The 22,500-nt window shown below is 42.0% G+C and overlaps 1 protein-coding gene across 7 annotated transcripts in view; it reads left to right on the top strand.

Moving 5' to 3' along the window:
• Positions 1-22,500, top strand: part of LOC138051832 (ATP-binding cassette sub-family C member 4-like) — a 59,490-nt gene that overhangs the window by 36,785 nt on the left and 205 nt on the right. For 6 of the 7 annotated variants that reach the window (XM_068898116.1, XM_068898114.1, XM_068898115.1 and 3 more), the window contains 5 exons: positions 1,231-3,164; positions 11,824-12,394; positions 13,032-13,168; positions 13,932-14,293; positions 20,023-22,500. The exon at positions 20,023-22,500 is cut by the window's right edge and continues 205 nt beyond it. In XM_068898116.1, coding sequence (XP_068754217.1) covers positions 1,231-3,164; positions 11,824-12,394; positions 13,032-13,168; positions 13,932-14,293; positions 20,023-20,577 — 3,559 coding nt within the window. In that variant the 3' untranslated portion in view covers positions 20,578-22,500. Of the gene's footprint in view, positions 1-1,230; positions 3,165-11,823; positions 12,395-13,031; positions 13,169-13,931; positions 14,294-15,237; positions 15,437-20,022 lie in introns of all 7 variants that reach the window. The other variant, XM_068898118.1, reaches the window with a different exon arrangement.

Raw genomic sequence — 22,500 nt, 5'->3', positions numbered from 1 at the left:
ATGGTCTGCCATTACTAACTTTAAAATCTTCAGAGAGCTGGATCGAGGAGAAAATGACGTCAAACACTCACTATAGTTAAAAAATACAATGTATTCTCTCTAGGGGCTCCGCACAAAATAGCCTTAGAACGCTGATTACGTAACCTCAGCACACCGTGTGCAGTCCGTAGCAATCCTTCACGTGTCCCAGGGGTATGGGACTCTTATATAAGGCCACTCCCTTATCACGATAGCTCATTCAGTCTTTTCGGTGTTACGAATTCTCCTTTCCGCGTCCCACCCACCTTCCCGCAGCGATGAGCCAGCACTCCGCACGGAGCTCCCCGCTCCTAACCGCCTTGGGCTGAGTCTCCCATATCTTATCCAGTCTAAGGCATTGTTTGCAGATGATCCTAATGAGAATATATTACTGTTTGTACGTGAATGAATTAAATATGCAGCACGGAAGTTTTCGGGCTTTCAGCGCACCGCGCACCGGTGTCTCAGTTGGTTGAGCACCGGGCTGCCATGCGAGAGGTCGTGAGTTCGACTCCGGCCAGACCAACACTCAGGGTCTTTAAATAACTGAGGAGAAGTGTTGCCTTTGTAATTACATCCGCAAATGGTTAGACTTTCAAGTCTTCTCGGCTAAGGAAGTTAAGCCGGAGGTCCCGTCTCACAAATAACTTCCATGTTCATTAGTTCCCTGTTGGACGTTAAAGAACCCACACACTATTCGAGAAGAGTAGGGGACGAAGTTCCCGGTGTTGTGGCTGTCCTCTGTGTGTATATGGGTGGGTGGGTATAGCAGGTCCACATCAGCTGAATAACTGACAAAACTTCATCCCGCTCAAACAAATAAATAAATAAATAAATAAACAACAACAACAAAAAAATGAAACTCGTGTTTTGCATACATAATAGATCCAACCCTCTGAGGTGCAGTCGGTCAGTTATGAACGTGAGTAATGGCGGGCCGTGAAATCTAAAACTTACACTCAAAGTAAACAGCCTTTGGATAAAAATCAAAGCTCAAAATTTTGCAAGGCTGGTGTTAAGCAAATATGCTTTCAAAATCTGAAGAAAAAAAGAAAGATATTTTAATCATAGTACTACTTTCAAAAAAAAAGAAATAAATAAATGGTTGGACTTCTTTTAAGGGTATGGATTCTGCTGGAGGCAGGCTGGTTTATCATTTCTTGTATTTTTTTTCTAATCATCTTTATTTTATCTTCTGTAATCTTTTTACAGGAAGGAGATGGCATTAATTCGTTTAAAAGGCTTCATTGTATCAATGTTACTTGTTCTGTGCTTCACAACGTTTCCTATCGCCACCCTGGTTTCAGTAACAACTCTGATTTTGACTGGAACTCACTTGTCATCATTTGCCATATTCACACTTCTTCTATGCTATACAATATTAGGATACCTATTTTGCTACAACTTGGCTTTCACTATGCTAGTTGCTTCGGATGGTAAAGTAGCACTTGATAGAATACAGACATTCCTGACGGAGAAAGTAACGAAGTTCGAAGGAATCGGAGAAAACAACACCCAAAATCAAAATGATAGCGGCAACCTTGCGGTACAGAATTGTAAAAGTAAAAAGAAAAAGAAAATGTTTGTCCAGTTGGTGAGTTACAGACAAAGAAATGACTATTTGATCAGAACACAAACTTGTATTGGTGACTCTCCATCGAAAATGGATCTGGTGACACCAGGATTATTTGACACTAGCACAGTCTTTAAAGAGCCTTATGTCTCAATTTCTAAAGCGTCCTGTTCTTGGAACCAAGAAATTTTCAATGACACATTGACTGACATTACTCTTACTGTTCGCAGTGGTAACCTGTTAGGGATAACAGGTGCAGTTGGAAGTGGAAAATCCTCCCTATTAACAGCTATTTTGGGAGAACTTCCCGTACCTAGAGGATCAATTTCATACAACGGAAAGGTAGCCTATGTTCCTCAAATACCTTGGGCATTTTCTGGCTCTATACGAGAGAACATCTTATTTGGATTGGCTTTTAACGAAGAGAGGTTCCAACAGGTTGTCCACATATGTGAGTTGACAAAAGACTTGGCAAACTTCGCAAATGGTGACCTCACGGAAATCGGGCAGCGAGGTGTTACCCTCAGTGGAGGTCAGAAAGTACGAGTGGGTTTGGCTCGCGCAGTTTATTCGGACGCTGATATTTACCTGCTTGATGATCCATTGAGTGCAGTTGATACTAAAGTAGGAAGACGACTTTTTGAGAGTTGCATACTAGGCCACTTATCGGGTCGTATTCGTTTGCTGGTCACACACCAGTTACAATATTTGAAAGATGTGGATCGCATCCTCGTGATGGAGAACGGTTCAATCAGTCACCAAGGGGAGTACTATGAAATTCTAGCCCAGGGGGCGTTTCGGGGAGTAGCAGGATTGCCTGAGCAACGTGAAGATGTACCTGGACTCCCAGAGACTGTCAGACTTCACAAGATTAATGACAATGGGATAATAAAGAAGGAGCTGGAAGGGCCCTCGATCCCCTCAATCATTGCATACAATACGTCTGGGATTGTTCAGCAACAAACCCCACATCTGAAATTGACTGAACCAGTCCAAGATGACAAAGAGATCATCGATACTCAGAAAGATTCTTCAGTCTCAATCGTCTCCGGCTCGAAAGGATCAGCAGAAGGTAAAGATAATGAGGCGTTTGGAGAAAAATATAGCAGAGCATTGAGAGCTGATCCGCAAGATAAGGAAAGAGTTCAACAGGAATTCTCTGAGCCCTTTGAGGATGATACTTGTGTTAACGCTAACGAATTTAATGAAAAAGGGATGAACGAGAAGTTAATGAATGAAAATTCAGACTCGTTTGTCGGAGGACAGCCAGACGCTTATGTTAACCAAGCCATGGTAGATGATTTGGATCTTCCTGAACAGCAGAATAAAGACGTTGGTGTCGGAAATGTCAAACACGAAACGATTCTGCAGACTACTTGTTCCCTAGCAGCTTCAAGCATGAATGATGTGTTAGTGGCTGATCCTGAGCAACGAACACTCCTTGATTTAAAGGAAGACGAGGAAACCAAGAGTACGGGAACTGTGACCCTTAGAATGTACTGGAACTATTTTAAGGAAGGACTGCCCGTTTCCAGGATAATACTTCTTGCAGTTTCCCAATTGTTTGCACAAGGTAAAGCTTATTCAATAACTTTCCTAATTATTTTTGTGACACATACTATATTATGACCACTCAGTAAGATGAAACACTCGTACAATCTTTTCTTCTTATAAGAACGTCTAACTCTGGGGCTGAGGCTAAACGTTCGTATTTTCTGTTTGGCGACTTGAACCTGAAAACTTTCTTGACATTTCTTAAAGGGGCAATGTCGTGCTAAATTTGCTATTTTTTAGGTCAAAATTGAGTACAAATCTAAATTAGTATTTTAGCTCACACGTACAACATATCTGACAACCCACTGAGAATATATGAAATTTATTTATAGCACAGGGAGCTATTTGTACTTAATTTTTGGTGACTTTCTGACGACACGGTCCCCAAACTTGAAAAGGCGGGCCAGATTTTTCAAGTTTCAATCCATTTCTATCCTTTCCATTCTTGGCTGCAAACAACAAAGAATACAGTCAGTGAACTTCAATGATTATTGGCAACCAAACAACATCTTTATTTTTTGGTCTTGATGGATGCAAAGACGTTGTTTCTTTAGTGCTTTGAAATTTGACAAAAATAGCGTGACACTACCTTTTAAAGTCGTGTGGTATACTAAGTTCGAAAAAATTGCAAATCTTCATCGAATCTTTTACAATCATTGTGGTGTCAGGGTCTGTGAACAGACTACCCTGGAAGCCTCTACTGTTACATGTCTTGCAAAATTTAACCCGGTCACTTCATCTGAGATATAGAAACTGAGAAGTCATCTTCTACAAAGTCCTGTGTCTCCGATCCTTTACCAACCTGGATTGCAAAGGAGTGCCTACAAGTTCTGTTACCAGCTATCACTGATATTGTGAACCTCTCCCTAACTACGTCTTTACTTTTTTACAGTTTAATGATGGTATTGTAACACCTGTTTTGAAGAAGGCGTCTTTAAATCCTGAGATTCTGAAGAATTATCGACCTGTGTCAAACCTTCCCGTTTGCTTCAAAGATAGTTGAAAAAGCCTTGACTCTGCAAATCTTCCAGTCATGTCCAATATACAAAAACGGATACGATTCGTCAATTCCGATAGTCCATTGGTACCAATGGTGGGATTGGTACCAATAGAAAAAAATGTAATTCCAATGGTTTTGTTGGTGAATATACATTTCATTAAGGGGACTTTGATTATTTTCCCAATTATGATGGTCCATTGGTACCAATCGTACCATTGGTACCAATAGAAAATGATGTCATTCCAATAGTTCTACTGGTGAGATTATTTTCTCATGTGATCTAGCTGGGTACAGGGCAACTACGATGGTCCATTGGTACTAATAGAAAATGATGTCATTCCAATGGTTCTATTGGTGCAAAACAAGTTCGCTTTTAGACCAAGTAATAGCACGCTATAATTATTATGTATATTCCTCGTTCTATGAGCCAACCACGCAAAACAAGTTGGCCTTTACACCAAGTAAATGCACGCAATAATTATTATGAATATACCTCGTTCTATAAGCCAAGCACACAAAACAAGTCCGCTTTTACACCAAGTAAAAGCGCGCTATAATTATTGTGAATGTACCTCGTCCTATAAGCCAAGCACGCAAACAAGTTGGCCTTTACACCAAGTAAATGCACGCAATAATTATTATGAATATTCCTCGTTCTATAAGCCAACCACTTATCCCCTTAATGAGATGCATGTTCACCAGTAGAACCATTGGAATGACATTATTTTTTAGTGGTACCAATCCTACCATTGGTACCAATGGTCCATTGCAATTGCCCTGTTCCCAGGCACACCACATGACAAAATGGTCTAAGTGTCCTTAATGAGATGCATGTTTACCAGTAGAACCATTGGAATGACATCATTTTCTAGTGGTACCAATCGTACCATTGGTACCAATGGTCCATTGAAATTGCTCTGTACCCAGCCACACCACATGACAAAATGAACTAAGTCCCCTTATCCCCTTAATGAGATGCATGTTTACCAGTAGAACCATTGGAATGACATCATTTTCTAGTGGTACCAATCGTACCATTGGTACCAATAGTCCATCGGAATTGCCCTGTACCCAGCTACACCACATTACAAAATGATCTAAGTGTCCTTAATGAGATGCATGTTCACCAGTAGAACCATTGGAATGACATCATTTTCTAGTGGTACCAATCGTACCATTGGCACCAATGGTCCATTGAAATTGCTCTGTACCCAGCCACACCACATGACAAAATGAACTAAGTCCCCTTATCCCCTTAATGAGATGCATGTTTACCAGTAGAACCATTGGAATGACATCATTTTCTAGTGGTACCAATCGTACCATTGGTACCAATAGTCCATCGAAATTGCCCTGTACCCAGCTACACCACATGACAAAATGATCTAAGTGCCCTTAATGAGCTGCATGTTCACCAGTAGAACCACTGGAACGACATCACTTTCTAGTGGTACCAATCGTACCAATGGAGACTCGTCTTATCAGTACTAACACCAACGGAGTCTATTTGTGAGTATTGGACAACCCTCTGCAAATCTCAAGCCATGTTGAAATAAACAATCTGTTTGACATCTACCAGTCTGCCTACAAGAAACAACATATCACAGAGTCGGCAATAGTCCGTGTTCAGAATGAATTACGCATGTTTCTTGACAGCGGAAGCTCTGTAATTCTTCTTATTTTGGACCTTAGCGCTGCATTTTACACCATTGATCATACCATCTTGCTTCAGAGATTCCCTCATAGGTTCTGTAGAACCCCGAAATAAAATCCGCCAGCGAACTTCAAAACATTTATTACATCTCGCACACGGTTACATTACACACACCCCCACTTGAATAAATTGCCTTAGCTTTCATACTTTAACAACAATACAATACTCCCGTAGGACCACGCTACACCTAATAACCATTGACAACAATAACGACATTCCAACGACAACTCACGCTACGACACTAGCTTCCCTCGTTTCTTTCGAGAACAAAGATCTTAACCCTACAACAATATAATTTCGCAACAGGAAGAAGCGAACAAAAGAAAACTACGAATATGATGATCCTAACCGAAGCATACAATCTTTAATTAAACTAGACACGGGAAACAGCGCTTGCCTCTAAAGTAAAAGTCTTTAACACCGTCTTTGAAACGCACGATAAACAGTCTTTCAATCCGTCAATGACAAAACGAAATCTGTAAACCTAGAAGGCCTGCGGACTTTACGTGTGGACCTTCGAAGAGTTTCCTGGCAAACTCCTGGAACTTGTGGCTCACACTCATCATTAAAGAAAAAGCACTATCCTGGTTCGAGTCTTACCTGTATGACCACCGTCAAGCTGTTTTTGTCAATATCAAAACTTCGTCTTCGCACAGTTTACCTGTTGGTGTCCCACAATGATCTGGCCTTGGACCTATTTTGTCGACTATGTACACTTCTCCTATTGGCGATCTTGTTGGACAACACAATATTTTTTATCACATGCTCGCTAATGATACATAGCTTTATTATTTTACTATTACGCCATTTTCCCATATTTGATCACGAGAACACGCAAAATATGAGACAGTAATACACTGTAGTGTCATGGTTTGACTGGTTTGGAACGGAGCAAATTCGGACTGAACGGAGATTTTTTAATGAAATAAATTGTTTTCAACACGATACAAACCCTGAGAATTTGGCTTGTCATCGCTTGACACTCGTCATTTTGTTTATTCAATCAAATAAAGATCTTTGGCGGGCTTTTTTTGCTGTTTACATCGTTCGCTGAATGACAGATGATGCATTTTTGTAGAAACACTCTTACCAAATAAAATTGAAGCAAAATAACACCTTTTTTGTAGTGGAATAAGAAATCTCTTATTCGATGGTTTAACAAATAATACTCATTGCTCGTATTTTTCCCCGCCCCTGCGGGGCTTGGAAAAATGCTACGCAAATCGCAAAATATCCACGCGTATGATATGTTGAACCATGGAATAAGATGTATTTATTTACCATTTCCGTCTCAGGATCATGCAAGTCTTGAGTTGGCAATGTTTTCCATTGAACAATGTACTATTGTTATACACCTAGACTTTCGCTCAACAAAACGAGCACTGTGATTGGTTGATTCTTTGTCACGTGGCCCTGATCAAATTCAAATGTATCCCGACCAGGATACAATTCCGCAGTTGTTTCCCGCTCCGGATGTTTTGCTGCGATTGTTGCAGGAAAAGTCTAAACATATAACAAAGCACTTAATGTCTGGTCCCTAGGGAAACTAGTTAGTTTTGTTTTCCCTCGAGTCCTGATGTTTCCCTCGCCTTCGTCTCGAGAAACATGAGGACTCTCGGGAAAACAAAACTAACTGTTTCCCTCGGGACTATACATTAAGTGTATATTATTATTTTTTACACGCATTACAAAAACCTTACAATACATACATTTATATATGAAAACACAAAATGCTACAATAACCACTAAAAAGCTTTAACAATTATGCCGCAAAATCTAGTACGTATTAATTCATAATGTTGCTATAATAATTATTGATTTCAAAAGAGAGCAAGCAATGCTTCCCACTTAATTTCACGAATTTGAAGAGAGTCTTTCCTTTTGGCTATGAATAGCTCTAGCTGATAAACACTTTTTACTTAATTAGACACTTACAACAAAAGGGAAGGCTTTTTCTTAAGACTTAAGCACTGGAAGATCACTTGTTTACCTATCCAAATTATATGATAAATGAATTTAAAATCCTTCACTAAGAAACCAAAAATTATATTGAAGAGCTTACATTCTGAAAATTGTAAAATAGGCTTTTAACCATTCTGTCACTGATAGCCAAAAGCTTGACGAATTCGCAATACAAAAATAGATGCTCGAGAGATTCTTCTGACCTGCTACAAAAAACACATAGTGGTGAAACAACAATATCCGTAGTATGAAGAGTTTTGTTTGTATAGAAAATTCTGTTGAGTAATTCATATTGGAATTCTCTAGATTTTTAGTCTAGGCAAAGAGCTCTGGGAAGCATCTAGATACCAAGGTAAGTTATTTGTTGGGAATTTCCCTTTGGAGATTGGAGCTATCGCGATTTTGTCAACAAGTTCCCAGTGTAGCCTCCTAGAAAAGGGTGGAGAAACGCTGTAATCAAGGTTATTGCTGTTAACGTGCAAGATTGCCGATTGCCATTTAAACACCTCTTTCCATTGTAGTGGCATCTAGGCAAAAACGCTCATAAAATATTTAGCACCACTACACTCATATTCTTTAAGATATTCCACGGTTTAAGTAGACCTGTATCCGACAAGATAGCCATTAATTTGATAACGCCTTTATTTACTAATTTCTTTCTAATGAGAGGTTTTTCCCATACACAAAGGTATTCATTATTCCAAAAAAATTCATTCAATACCTCAGCCGTGCCCAAGGTAGCCGAATGATTTGTTAGTATATAAACTGCCCACTTGGCAAGGCAATCCTTATAGAACTTCGGGAAGTCCTTAAGTAACAATTTAACATCGTAATTGCATCTAAGCAAGAAGGAACCCCCGAAGTCCCAAAGATAATTGTCAAGAAACCTTTCCATGAACTATTATAGTCATCCAAATACTTCTTCATACAATTTATTCTTTGAGTTTTTACAAGTGTTTGTACATGGGGCATCCTCAGTCCACCGTTCTTATAATCACTAATTAACGTTAATCGCTTTATCTTATCTTTCGCAGATTTCCACACGAAATTAAATAAAACTGTTTATTTCCTTTATTATACCTAGCTTTCGTTAGAGGAATTTGTGAGGCACGAAACATAAACTTGGCAATTGCAAACGTTTTAATAATTTGAATTCTTCCCAGCAAGGTTATATTTTCCAGTTCCAATAATTGATTTATTTTTTGGTAGACTTAATGATATGTTCGTAATTCAGCTGAAAGAATCTTTTCTATTATTAAGTGGGAAAAGCCCCAGAATTTTAATTGGTTTATTGACTTTTACTTATTCGTAAATCTACAGGAGAATCAGGTGAGCTTCCAAGCCAGTGTACATCTGTTTCTCGTCATTCATTTAATATATCACTGCTACAAAGAATTGGATGCATTCTAATTTCATTAAATTGATTGATGATAACTACATCGATTTTCTGGTTGTCCACCCAAAGCATAAACAGGTTCCAATTTGCATTCTATCACTATTAGGGATGAAATCATTGAGCCATCTGGATGTGCAAGGAATATTGGTGTCGTATTTGATCTTAATCTTATTGCGGATTAACAGGTTACATCTGCAAGTCTGCATTCCGACTTTCACATTTAAGTAATATAAGAAAGATCAGAAATTATTTGCAACAGTATGCAGCGGAAACAGTTGTTCATGCACTTGTCTCCTTAAGACTTGATAACTGTAATGCCCTATTCTGCCCTATACGATACTGTTGCCTTATACTGTTGGCTTGCCCAATAGAGGAAAAGCTTTTTTGGTGGCTGCCCCCACCTTGTGGAACGCTATTCCAATAGATATTGAAAAATCAACATCGAGTGACATTTTCAAAAAGAAACTTAGGACTTCTCTTTTTTAAATGAGTTACTACCAGTGTAGGCTAGTTTATTTATATATTGACTCTGTTAGATTTTAATAGACAAAGAACATTTGTAAAAATTATCGATAGGAAAGAACGACGTTTCGGTGACATCGAGCCATCGTTCTTTGCTATCGAAATTTTTACTAGTTCATGTCTTTCGGAACTTTTGCTTATAGAGAACATTTGGATCCAGTGACTTTTTCAAGTAACTTTTTAAATATTTTTATAAGCTGCTTTTTAATTATTAATAATTACCAGGGTACCATCGAAACACACACTACTTTCCGTTCAGTTTAAGTGCTATAGAAACGCTGTCAACCTTGAGAGAAAAGAATGTAGGACTAATTATTACGAGTCTAGAGTGCAACAAATGAAAGGTGAACATCCCAAAGCCTGGTGGAAAGAGTTAAAGCGATTAAGTGGAATGCAGTCTCGTAGTTGCGACCTGCTAAGCAAACTGGATGTCGTAGAGATCCAAGATCAAACTGTGGAGGAAATTGTTAACACCATTAACAAGGCATTCCTCGAGCCGCTAGAATAATACAGATCCAGTCCGCTGACCCCTTTGCCGCTGGAGAATTGCCCGATATTCCTGGAGGTAACTGAAGAGAGAATCGACAAATTGTTGTCAAGGCTACATCCCGCAGAGGCTACTGGACCTGATGGTCTTCCAAACTGGCTACTGAGAGAGTTTGCTAGCTTGTTCGCCTTCCCGGTAAAAACCATCCTGAACGCCTCCTTCAGTGAACAGCGTCTGCCCAGATCCTGGAAAACACCTGTGCAGAATCAGAAGAAGGACCTGAGACCCATCTCTCTAACACCATGTCTGTCCAAGGTTGCAGAGGACTTTGTTGTAATTAACGGATCATCTAAAGCCAGCTGTGATGAAGGTATTGGATTCTAACCAGTACGGAGCTGTCCCAAAGTCCTCCACGCCTTGCTCAACATGATCCATGAGTGGATCAAAGGAAGTGATGGCAACGGATCTACTGTAAGAACTATCCTTTCTGATTATAGAACGGCTTTCTATCTAATAGATCATGCCATTCTGATCTATAAATTAGGTAAACTAGATCTTCCTATTAGCGTAATCAATTGGATTATTGATTTTCTACGTAACCGGTTCCAGAGAATCAACCTGGCCGAGGAATGCCTTTCTGAGTGGGGCTCAGTCCCCTCAGGAGTCCCTCAGGGGACGAGACGTGGGTGTAAGATCAGTTTTAGATTATGCGATCCCTGTGTATTATTACTCAGTCCCAAAGTATTTAGTTAACGAGCTAGAGTGAGTCCAGAAGAGAGCTTTAAAAATCATGTGCGCTAGCCTTAGTTACGACGAAGCTCTTACTTACATGGAGATGGCGCCGCTTAGCGTCCACCACAGTAATATTTGTGCCACGCTTTTCAATGAGATCCTAAGTGATTCAGATCATAGGCTACGGGCATTATTGCCGCCTTCACATCAGGCCTGCAAATATTTGCTTCAACGAATACGCAAATTTGTCATTCCTAAAATAAACACGAAACGTGCAAGAAATAGTTTTATTATCAAGTCAAGTTTTAAAATAAATACGGTATAAATTAATCTTAGATCTTGTAAATAGCTTTTCGAACGTAATAGTACTTTATGATATAGCATTATTATATATTTAGGTATTTTTTTATTATTTAAATTTTAACGGTACACAATTTAGCCCTTGGCTGCCATGTATTGTTTTTCAATAAAATCTATTTATCTATCTACTTTAGTACTAACTACCAGGACACAATCGAAACACACAGTACACCTTTTTCTGAACACTTTTAATGTACTTTGAAATATTTTTGCGACATTTGTCCCTTTACTATAAAATTATACCGTACCAGCCCCCCGCCCCTCAAATCAAGATTCTGTTCGCTATGCCGGTGTCTCACGATTGTCCAAGCCATAAATTCGTTAAAACATAATAGTCTTTTTGTAATTAAAAGAACATTTTTTATAACAACGTTCAGGCTGAGATTAATCGTAATTTTAAGAACATACTAAGTACATAGCCAGGCTATTAAGTTCTCACCATTGACACTTCTTTCACTTACTTTTTTTTCCAATTTTACTGATATGGATACCGTATCGTTTCCAGTTTGCCTCTTAGCTCCAAATTGGTGGTTAACCAGAATGGCCGAGATGTCACATGACCAACAGATGGCGACGAACACTCATGTCATTTATGGTAGTTTAGTGGCGATGGCCCTTGTTGTCATGACAATGTCGTCTTTTTCCTTTTATTACCTCCTCCTCAAAGCGGCTGAAAACCTTCACAGTAAAATGACAGTGGCGACTATCCAGGCACCTGTAAAGTTTTTTGATTCGACTCCAGCTGGGCGTATCCTGAATCGGTTTTCCAAAGATATCGGTTGTATGGATGACGTATTGCCACCGTTATTTCTTGAAGCTCTTATATTCTGTCTCTTCTCGCTCAGCGCCATTTTTGTTCCTGCTGCAACAAACTACTGGCTCTTCTTGGCACTTCTCCCAATGATTGGAATACTTGTTTACTTCGCTCGTTATTATCTGAAGTCCTCCAGAGAGCTCAAGAGAATTGAAGCGATCAAATGCAGCCCTGTATATTCACACGTCGCGGAAACAATAAATGGCCTGGAAATAGTGCACACTTCAAACATGAGCAAGACGTTTGTGGACAGACTAAACAGGTTAAACCATTTGTTCATTTAAGAGTGTACAGGTAACGAAATACGACTTCAAACAAGGAGTTCCCCAAGGCTCGTTGAAAACAATTTAACAACTTGATAAGCCGACACAAAACTTGAAGTCAAACATTCTCTAGAGTCTCCATAGAGGTTGTCAGTTATCAGTTAAACCTACGCCCCTTTGTCTATTGTTAGCTAAATTTCGGGTCTTTTGGTAACCCTTTCACCCTGAGAGTGAGGCTTCAATTTTTTCCCCACTTCAAAATGAAAGGAAAGGTCCTGGAAACGAGGTTGATACCTGATTTAACCTTTCTTCTGACAAAGAACTGCCTGACTTTAAAGCTATAAACAAGGTTTAAGTCTACGCTGCGATACTACCCAAATCAATACAAGAAATTATTCGGAGATGAGGAAGGTAAATATTTTAAGGATTTGCGTTATTCAACACACTTGACCAAAGTGTAGAAAGGTATTTGTCTCCTTCACCGACCCATTTTCCGGGATTACATATACAGTGACCCACGTATGCACGTGTTAAAGGTTGGGCTTCCCGTCATTAAAAATCTCATCGGCCATATCGATTTCTCTAGCACTGCCCTGTTGTCTACTGACCTTCTTAAATCTGCAATTCTCTTTCTAGGTATCAGGACGAGAACACACAAGCTTTTTTCATGGTGTTGTCTTCTAATCGTTGGTTAAGTGTACGCCTTGATCTGCTAGCTAGTATGTTTATCACGACTGTTGCCGTGGCTGCCATTTTGGTTTCGGAAAGTCCTGGTCAGTAAGTTAGTCCGAACCCAAACTGACACGCATCCGTTTACAGAGAAATTTATGAAGTCAATTTCCCTGAAGATTTTTTTTTTCATTTGCTCGTTTGCTTCCATGAGTGTCATTTTATTCGTTAACCATTAGCACAAAGACTTTACCCATTGCTTTTCCCGCTGAAGAAGTCCTAATGCAGAAAACCGTCAGGACTGGGTTATGGTGTTAGTGTTTCCGAAATGGAAATAAAAAAGTAATTTTAAAGTTACTTGTAAGTGCTGCGTAAATCTTCAATTAAAGAGGGCACTTAACATTGCTTTACTGCATATTCCCTAATTTCCGGAAAGTCTCTCGACTTTCACACACAAAGCAGGCATTTGACATTTGAGACGTCCTGGCGATTTATAAGTCAACATATAAGTCAAGTCATTAGGCCTTCTAAGTTGTCTTAAAAGAAAGGATTAAAAGTCAGTCTTGGACGAGTTATAAGTCGTCTTATAAGTCGTTCTCTTCTACATCAAAATTTTGGATGGATATCCTATCGGAGGGATGCATAGGAATCTCCAACTAAAGAGAGCGCTTTGATTTACTTCAGTGGCTATTCCCTCATTTCCAGTTGGCCTCCTGTTTCTGACACACTGCATTTGAGGTCACCTACCTGTTGTTTATCCACTATTCGTTTCTCACAAATTGATTCCGGTATCTGTAGTCTCCTCTTGTTCACAATTACATTTAATTAGCAGTAGCAGTTCCTTTTTTGTTTTTTTGTTCTTCTTAGCCTTGGTGGGACTCGCTCTGACATACGCACTGCAAACACTGGACACCACTCAGTATGGTGTACGATCAGCATCAGAGGTGGAAAACTTCATGACGTCAGTCGAACGAGTAATATCGTATACTAAAATTCATTCTGAGCCCGGCTACAGCTCGGAGGACCGTCCCCCAGAGTCCTGGCCCACTGATGGAAGCCTTACCATAGAGGATCTTTCTTTGGTATATTTTGAAGGAGGACCTTGCGTCTTAAAGGATGTCAACGTACGTGTGTTTTCTAAGCAGAAGGTGGCAGTTGTGGGTCGCACAGGTGCTGGAAAGTCAACTCTGGTATCGGCGTTGTTTCGCATGCCAGATCCGGTGGGAAAGGTACGTTGATGGTCAAGACAAGTAATATTTAATGGTTCTAAAACAGCTTACAGACCGGAGAAGTAACTTCTTATACAAATATTTTGGGCATACGATCGTTGTTATTTCCTCGTAACTTGTAAGTTTGCAAAATGGTAATTTGACTGATTGTGCCACGAGCACTAAGAGCACTATTCAGTTGGTCATTGATCCGTACGTTAGTGAGTCTAAAAACCAGGCAACTAAATGACACGTTTTTTAAAGATCACACTCTCATACAACTCTGCTAGATACATGAGTCTCTCAAAGAGCTTCTTAGCAAATTTTGAAAACTGAAAACCTGCTATCATTAAAAAAAAAAAAAACTTTTAAATCTTTGTTACATAAAACAAAGATTCCATGTTGCCGTGCGTCTGTTTCAGTTGATCGCAGGTGACGTCAAAATGTGGTAAGCACAAAAAAGTGACACATGAGGCGATAGTCCAGTGTGTCACTGATGTTCTTACCATATTTTGGCGCCTTCTGTATCCTATTACTGAACAGACGCGAGACAACATGGAATCTATTTGTTTTATATAATAGATAATTAAGAGTTTTTGATGAGGACGTCAGGTATGAGTGTCTTCTAACAGATCATAGGTGGGAACCAATCAAAAATGAAATTTCAGACAGGCGAAACTGGGTGAAATGAATATTTTACCGGCACGCAGCAGAGGACTGGGGTGTGTGGTGATGCTTTGCGGGTAATGTATATAACAGACTAACTGTTAGTAGTTTGGATTAGTTCTAGGTCAGCTTCCTCCTTTTTCACCCGAAGTTTTTCACATATTCGACGAGAGAAGATTGCCGTCTTCCCAAACATGAATGAAGATAAAGTTCGTAAAATCGAAGGCGAACATAATCATGATCAGCAGCTTCTCGGCAGCATGCGTGAATTGATTCCTTCACAAATTTCTTCCCTTCAGAGATCTAGCGAAGAGTTTACGGCAGTTCAGTATGAAGAGTCGAAGAGAATCAAGACTGCAGATGCCAGGCCCATTTTCCGCAAGAAGAGCAATAAAGAGCAATTTAAATCTGCCACTGAAGTCCTCGAGGCTTTAGAGGATACGAAGGATAGCATCGAGATGTTGAATATCGAGAAAGCGAAGGAGTCCCTCGACAAAGGTATTTCTCTTGTTAAAGAAATGCAGAAACTTATTCAGTTGGCTGATCAGTCGAAGTTTGTTTGGAAGACCGTGAATGAATACAAAAATCACGAGTTGGAGGATGACTCCGACGATGAAAAGAGGATATAGAAAGCGGACGCAAAAGCCACGAGGGGTTTCAAGCGTGTTTCAGCTTTTCGCACATCTGTTCCTTTGAAGAGCAGGTCATCAAGTGGGGAGAGTTCGGTGCAAACTGCAGGATCTGTAATTCCCACAATCTTATCTAAAGGGTTCAGGCGTGTTAGACAGGCTGACCCACATGCCCTTGTATCTTCAGTAATACGTTGTTGTTTTTGTCTGAATGCGTCGTGTAGGCAAAACTGCGTGCATTCGTCGGCATCCGTCCGTCTGCGAGAGACGATGGTACATCATCACTGTCGTTGACAACTGCGCGAGTGGCTGCAGAGGCCGACCCGCGATGTGCAGTCTCTGTTGCACTTCGTGCAAACATGGGGGGATGGCTGGATGGCTGGTTTCTCCCCTCTTTTTTGTTTTGTCTTTTCTGGACTGCTGTCGCCCTCCTGTTCTCCTCTGCGTTTTCCACGCCCTGCCTCACGGCCTGGCGCCAAATGTCAATGTCTATGCCACACAGGAAGGATTACGTTTTTGCAAACGTTGGCTGTGTAGCACTTTTATGTCAACAGACTTAACTGATTAGAGTGTAATATGAAGTGCTAAGTATCTACCCGGTATGAACCATGTTAGCGTTAGCCCTACTGATGGAAATGGTGCCCACACAAGAACAGGGGTGCAGGGATGGCGCAGTGGTGAGAACACTCGCCTCCCACCAATGTGGCCTGGGTTCGATTCCTCGACTCAGAGTCACATGTGGGTTGAGTTTGTTGCTTCTCTACTCTGCTCCGAGAGGTTTTCTCCGGGTACTCCGGTTTCCCCTCTCCTCAAAAACCAACATTTGACTTGACTTGCGTTGATTGTTAATTTCACTTTATAGTGTCCCCAATTAGTGTTCCAGCGCTAAATCGACTAGACACTTAAATAAAGTTCCTTCCCTTTTTCCTTACAGAGAAAAACTCTGACCAGGGTGGGAATTGAAACCACGACCTTCGGGTTAGATCACCGCTGCTCTACCGACTGAGCTACAAGGTCAGACGGGAGCAGGCCGTGGGAACTGACGATGTTAAAGTCACGGCAATGAAATGTAGGCCTAACGCTCACATGGTTCATATGGAGTAGATACTTAGCACTTGACACTACACTCTAATCAGTTAAGCCTGTTCACATCAAAGTGCTGCACGGCCAACGTTTGCAAAAACGTAATCCTTCCTTGTAATTGTACATGTTCATTGCCGTGACTTAAACATCGTCAGTTCCCACGGCCTGCCGCAGGCATCTCATGTGGAATTCGAAGCTGTTTAATTTCTTCTCCTGCTTCGCGTAGGTGGTCCATGACTCACTGCCATAGAGAAGAGTTCTGAGCACACAGGCCTGGTAGACACGCAGTCTGGTCTTCTCAGTTAGGCTGGAGGTGTTCCAGACACTCTTGGTTAGCCTGGCCATTACTGCTGCTGCTTTGGCAATCCTGTTGTTCACCTCTACCTCGATATTGAGTGTGCTGGAGATGGTGGACCCGAGATAGGTGAAGTTCTCCACATCTTCCAGCGTGTGTCCGTCAATGTTTATGGTAGTAGGGTGGTCTGAGCCTTGTGACATCACGTTGGTCTTCTTTGTACTGACGGTCAGACCGAACTCCTTGCAGGCATGGGGGAGATGACTGACAAGCTGCAACAGGCCGTCTTCCGTGTGAGAAATCAAGGCTGCGCCGTCCGCGAACAGCACCTCGCGGATGAGCACATGTGTGACTTTAGTTTTCGCACGCAGTCGGGCAATGTTGAGGGGCTTACCGTCAGCCCTGGTGTGGATATAGACTCCCTCGCTGCAGTCCTAGATGGCGTACTGGAGGAGCAGGTGCCAGGGGGCATCCTATCTTCTGCAGTAGCTCGAACAGGCCGCTACGGCTGACAAAGTCAAACGCCTTGGTTAGGTCAATGAAGGCGATTTAGAGGGGCATCTGCTGCTCTCGACACTTCTCCTGCAGTTGGCGTAGCGAGAAGATCATGTCTACAGTTGACCTGCCAGCCCGGAAGCCGCACTGGGACTCTGGGTAGACACGGTTTGCTACAAACTGCAGGCGGGTAAGGGTAACTCGGGCAAACACTTTGCCATCGCTGCTGAGGAGCGATGTCTCTCGGTAGTTGTTGCAGTCGCTCCTGTCTCCTTTGTTTTTATACAAGGTGACTACGTTGGCTTCGCGCATGTCCTGAGGGATGTGGCCTTCTTCCCAGCATAGGCAGAGCAGTTCATGGAGGTGTTCGAGGTGGGTGGGCTTCCCACTCTTCAAAACGTCTGCAGAAATGCCATCGCTGCCAGGCGCCTTGCCGCAGGCGAGGTTTTCAATGGCTTTGTCGAGCTCTTCTGTGGTGGGTGACGAGTCAAGCTCATCAATGGCAGGCAAAACTGGGATGGCGTCGACGGCAGTTTCTTCTTGCATCTCCGAAGTCAGCAGCTCGCTGTTTGCTGTTGCAGAGGTTCAGCCAGTAGGTGGTTGTGCAGTGGCGGGCGACCTGCTGAGGCTTCTTCCTGGCTGCCGGTAGGGCAGCGAGCGTGCCGCAACCTGGTGCAGCCTTGTAGGCTAGAAGGGCCTTCCTCTTCTCCTCAGTCACCGTCTCCATCGCCTCCCAGTGGGTCTCGTACCAGTCAGCGTTCTTATGCTCTTTCTTGCCGTCGGCGGTGATGGCTGATGTGTGCATGGCATCGCGTATGCGGGCCCACTTGTGGTCTAAGCTTTGATCAGTGGTATCGACAAGTGTCTCTTCTAGTTGGCTGATGTACTGCTGCGTTCTCTCCTGGTTACTGGCGCAGCAGGTATTGATTCGCGGGCATCCCTTCTTCTGTCCGTGAAAGATCTTCTTGGGTGTTACGCGCACCTTGCAAGTGACTAGCGAGTAGTCAGTGTCGCAGTCTGCACTGTGGTAGGTGCGAGTAAGGAGGACACTGGAGAGTTCTTCACTCCTTTTGATGACGAGGTCAAGCTGATGCCATTGGTGTGAGCGCGGGTGTCTCCAGGACACTTGATGGATGTCTTTGCATTTAAAGAAGGTGCTCGGCACACAGAGGCCATGGAAACAGCACAGTTCGAGCAGCTGCTGGACATTGTCATTGGTTTTGCCTCTTCCGTGCACGCCGAGGCATGAAGGTCAGGCTCCGTAATCTACACCCACTCTGGCATTGAAGTCCCCAAGGAGGTAGATGGCTTCTGAGTTGGGGATTCCTGATATCATTTCATCAAGGGCCTCATAGAAAGCGTCTTTCTCTTCTGGAGGTGAACACAGGATTGGGGCGTACACGCTGATGATGTTTGCCGGGCCTGACTCCGTCGACATGGGAAGTGCGAGGATCCTCTCTGTGCCTTCTATAGGGAGCTCTACAAAGGCGAGCAATGTGTTCTTGAGAGCGAAGCCAACACCATGTAACCGTTGCTCCTCTGTTGGCTTCCCCTGCCAAAAGAAGGTGTAGTTGGCCTCTCTCAAGGTGCCAGTGTCAGCCAAGCGCGTCTCCTGGAGGCAAGTGACGTCGATGCTGAGACAGGAGAGTTCTCTGTCAATGACGGCGGTCTTCCTTGCATCGTCAATTTGTTGTAGCTCGGTCGTGAGTGCAGGACACATGGTCCTCACATTTCAGCTTCCAAAGCGAAGTGCTGGGGTCTTCTTCATTCTCTTTGTTGATTTGCCTGGTGCAGTGTTTATTGGCGCACTCTTAAAGAATGTTCTCTACTCTCCAAGCACCCTATGGAGCAGGTGAACAATGGCGTGACAGCACCTAACTGACTTGGGGCTGCCCAGCTTGAGGCGGGCGGTAGCTGCCTAGTGAGATGCAATGATCTCTCCCACCGTCCCTAGCACTCCAATCGGACCGAGCTTATCACTAGTATCTACAGACTCCTCGTGTTGTGCCGAAGTCTTGGAAGACTAAGCTGGAGTGTCCTCTCCAGGATGCTGCAGTAGCCTGGGTGGGTTGGATGGAAGTCCTGGGCTTCCCAGACACGATGACCCCCTCACTCGGCCTTGCAGACCTTGGTCCAACAGAAAGAACGAGCCAGTACGGTCGGGGCCAGCTCAGCTGTAGGAAATGCCGAAGGGTTTTGCAGTCGTTCCACCAATCGCCTGTAGGGTCTCCACTCCTGGTTTTCTCTCTGGGTTTGCTCCCGTAGCCTTTGATCCTCCCGGAACTGACCACAAGGAAGGGGTTAGCCCAGGGAACATACCGTCCCTTACTCGGTCCCTAGAAGAACTTTTTGTTTCAGCGGGTGCGCCCCGAGCAGGCATGTTCTTCAGGATTTGAGTGGCCAGAGCCAAGCAAGCCATAAAGCAAGCCAATAAGATTAGCCACCCTTAGCACCCGTTGCGTGCATTATTGAACTTATAACATTTGATAAACCTTCAATTACGTTGTGAAAGTACGCTTGCCTTCATAGAGACAAGAGTTATTATTTTTTTATTACATAACCTTAACTGACTTACGTTTTAGGTGATAATCGATGGCGTGGATATTGGATCTATCAATCTCCAAGAGGCCAGAAGGTCCATGGTTGTTATAAACCAGGATCCGGTACTTTTTGCAGGTACCTTAAAAAGGAACATAGATCCACTCTCAAAATATTCGGATCAAGACCTTTGGACCGCTCTGGAGGAGGTGCAGTTGAAGAAGCTTGTTGAGGATCTCCCAAGACAGCTCGAATTCAAACTGAAAGAATCTGGAACAAACTTGAGCGTTGGTGAGAGGCAGCTGGTGTGCTTGGCTCGTGCGCTGGTGCAGAAGAGCAAGATCATCATCATGGATGAAGCCACCGCTAATGTGGATTTCAAGACTGATCGGCTGATACAGGAAGTCATTCGTGACAAATTTAAGGATTCGACGGTGCTGACCATTGTTCATCGGCTGAACACCATCATGGACTATGACAGGGTGCTGGTTCTTGACGGTGGACGAATGGTGGAGTTCGACAAACCTGAAGTGTTGATAAGGAAAGGTGGACTGTTTGCTGAAATGATCAGAAACCAGATACAAAGAGGGAAAGCCTAACAACGATGAACTCAGTTCCTGTATATCAAACTGTTCCTAAATAAATAGTGTGAGAATATCATGATCAACTATATCAAACGCTTTTTCAGATCTAGAAACATTTCCATTTACTTTCCTTTATCGATATTACATGCATAACTGTTCGTGGCCTCAAGTAAAACCGTGGCTGTAGAATAAAGAGATCGAAAACCAGAATGATGTAGGGAAATCGTGTTATTTCCATAGAGGTAAGCATACAGCTGATCACAGATAATCTTTTCAGTCCCGTTTCACATACGTTTGCTACAAAAGGAATGTGACAAATCGGACTACAATTATTCATGTCGGCTCTTTCAACCAGTTTAGGTAGAGGAATGACTTAAGAGCACTTCCATTCATAAGGGAAGATTCTAGTGACTGTTGATTCATAAACATTTCACAAAGTGAATGGGAAAGCAAATCCGTATTTTCCCTACGGAGTCTTGCAGATATCATCATATTAAGCCCTGTCGCCTTCGAGGTACATAATTTAGATATACCGTGTAGCACTGTTATTTTGCGGGGTTTGATTTTTGCGGATTTTGCGGATGGTAATTGATCCACAAAAATAAGTTCTACCAGATAAAAAACACCAGCAAAATTTAAAACCGCAATAATTTACTCCCGGATAATTAACAATCGCTTTTAATCCACTTGTGTCACAATATATCATACACTGGGGTAAAAAAAGATTTTGACCTTTGCATTGAGAAAAAGCAATCGGAGCGTGCTACAAACAAAACGAAACGGTAAAAAAGTTAAGTCCGTACTTTTCCAGTCACTGAGGCACAAGAAACGAACTCATAGCAGTCAATCAAAAGGTCACGTTAAACTTGCTCGAACGGGTCATCCGAGGGGACACCATTTTCTTAGGCTAACAGGATGCCACATTGTTTCCACCCATTCTCGATGATTGCGATATTTCTCACCCAAAAAAAAGTAATAGAAGTTGAAAATAGTATTGCTGCTGGAAAGGAAAACCGCACTGAATAATTACTTTTCGGCGGAAATTTCAGTCAATTAGAGCCGCAAAAATTTGTTCCCGCGAACCTCAAAAAATCGCCAATCCGCAAAATAAGTCCTGCAAAAATTTTATGCTACACGGTAAGAAAGTGCATTTTACTGATGTTAGTTGGCTGATAAAACTCGGAACGTTTATCATTATAGGCAAAAAATTAAAGGAACTTACGATAGTGAATATCTTTTATGTCACTGTGAATCTTACTGGCAAGTCTGGGTCCAATGTTAGCAAAATGATTATTAAAAGCTTCGGACACTTGTTGCGAGTCTAATGTGGTATTTCCATCAAGCTTTACTTCTTTTACAGTCAAATTGTTGGAATTTCTAAATGGAAGATCGTTGATGTTTTGCCGAAAACTGCCCTTATTATCCTGAAAAGCATTCTGATAATATGTAGCAATTTTAATTTTGTTGTTAACTTGATTGCGAAATTCCTCACAATTTGCCCAATCCTTTAGGTCGTTTGAAATTAGTGCTTTCCTTTTCAACTTTTCTGTGTCACCCACTCACATCTCAATGGGCGAACACGCTTAGTACGAAGAGAAGCATGTTTTTCAACAACAGCAAGATATAAAGCTTTCCACGTGAACCACATATGATTTGGTTTATCAAACCTTTGACAAAGTTAACAGAAAACTGTCGCATAATCTATTGGCTCGCTTCTCGCTAATTATTGAGTGTTAGATGGTGATAAGCAAAAATGCAAGCGTTTCGGCGTCTCGAAATCGTTTTTCCAATACTCCTGAAGAAGAGGTTGACAAGCTCATCTTTAACGATGGTATTCCAGAAAAGACTAAAGCGGCAACAAAATATGGAATGAAGATTTATAATGGCAAGTGGGAATAATAAGTCAAAATCATTTACAACAAACGAGTGATATTTTCG

This window comes from Montipora capricornis, chromosome 6 (genome assembly GCF_036669925.1).
Source record: "Montipora capricornis isolate CH-2021 chromosome 6, ASM3666992v2, whole genome shotgun sequence".
Lineage (NCBI taxonomy): Eukaryota > Metazoa > Cnidaria > Anthozoa > Scleractinia > Acroporidae > Montipora > Montipora capricornis.
This window is presented reverse-complemented; position numbering and strand designations above follow the sequence as displayed.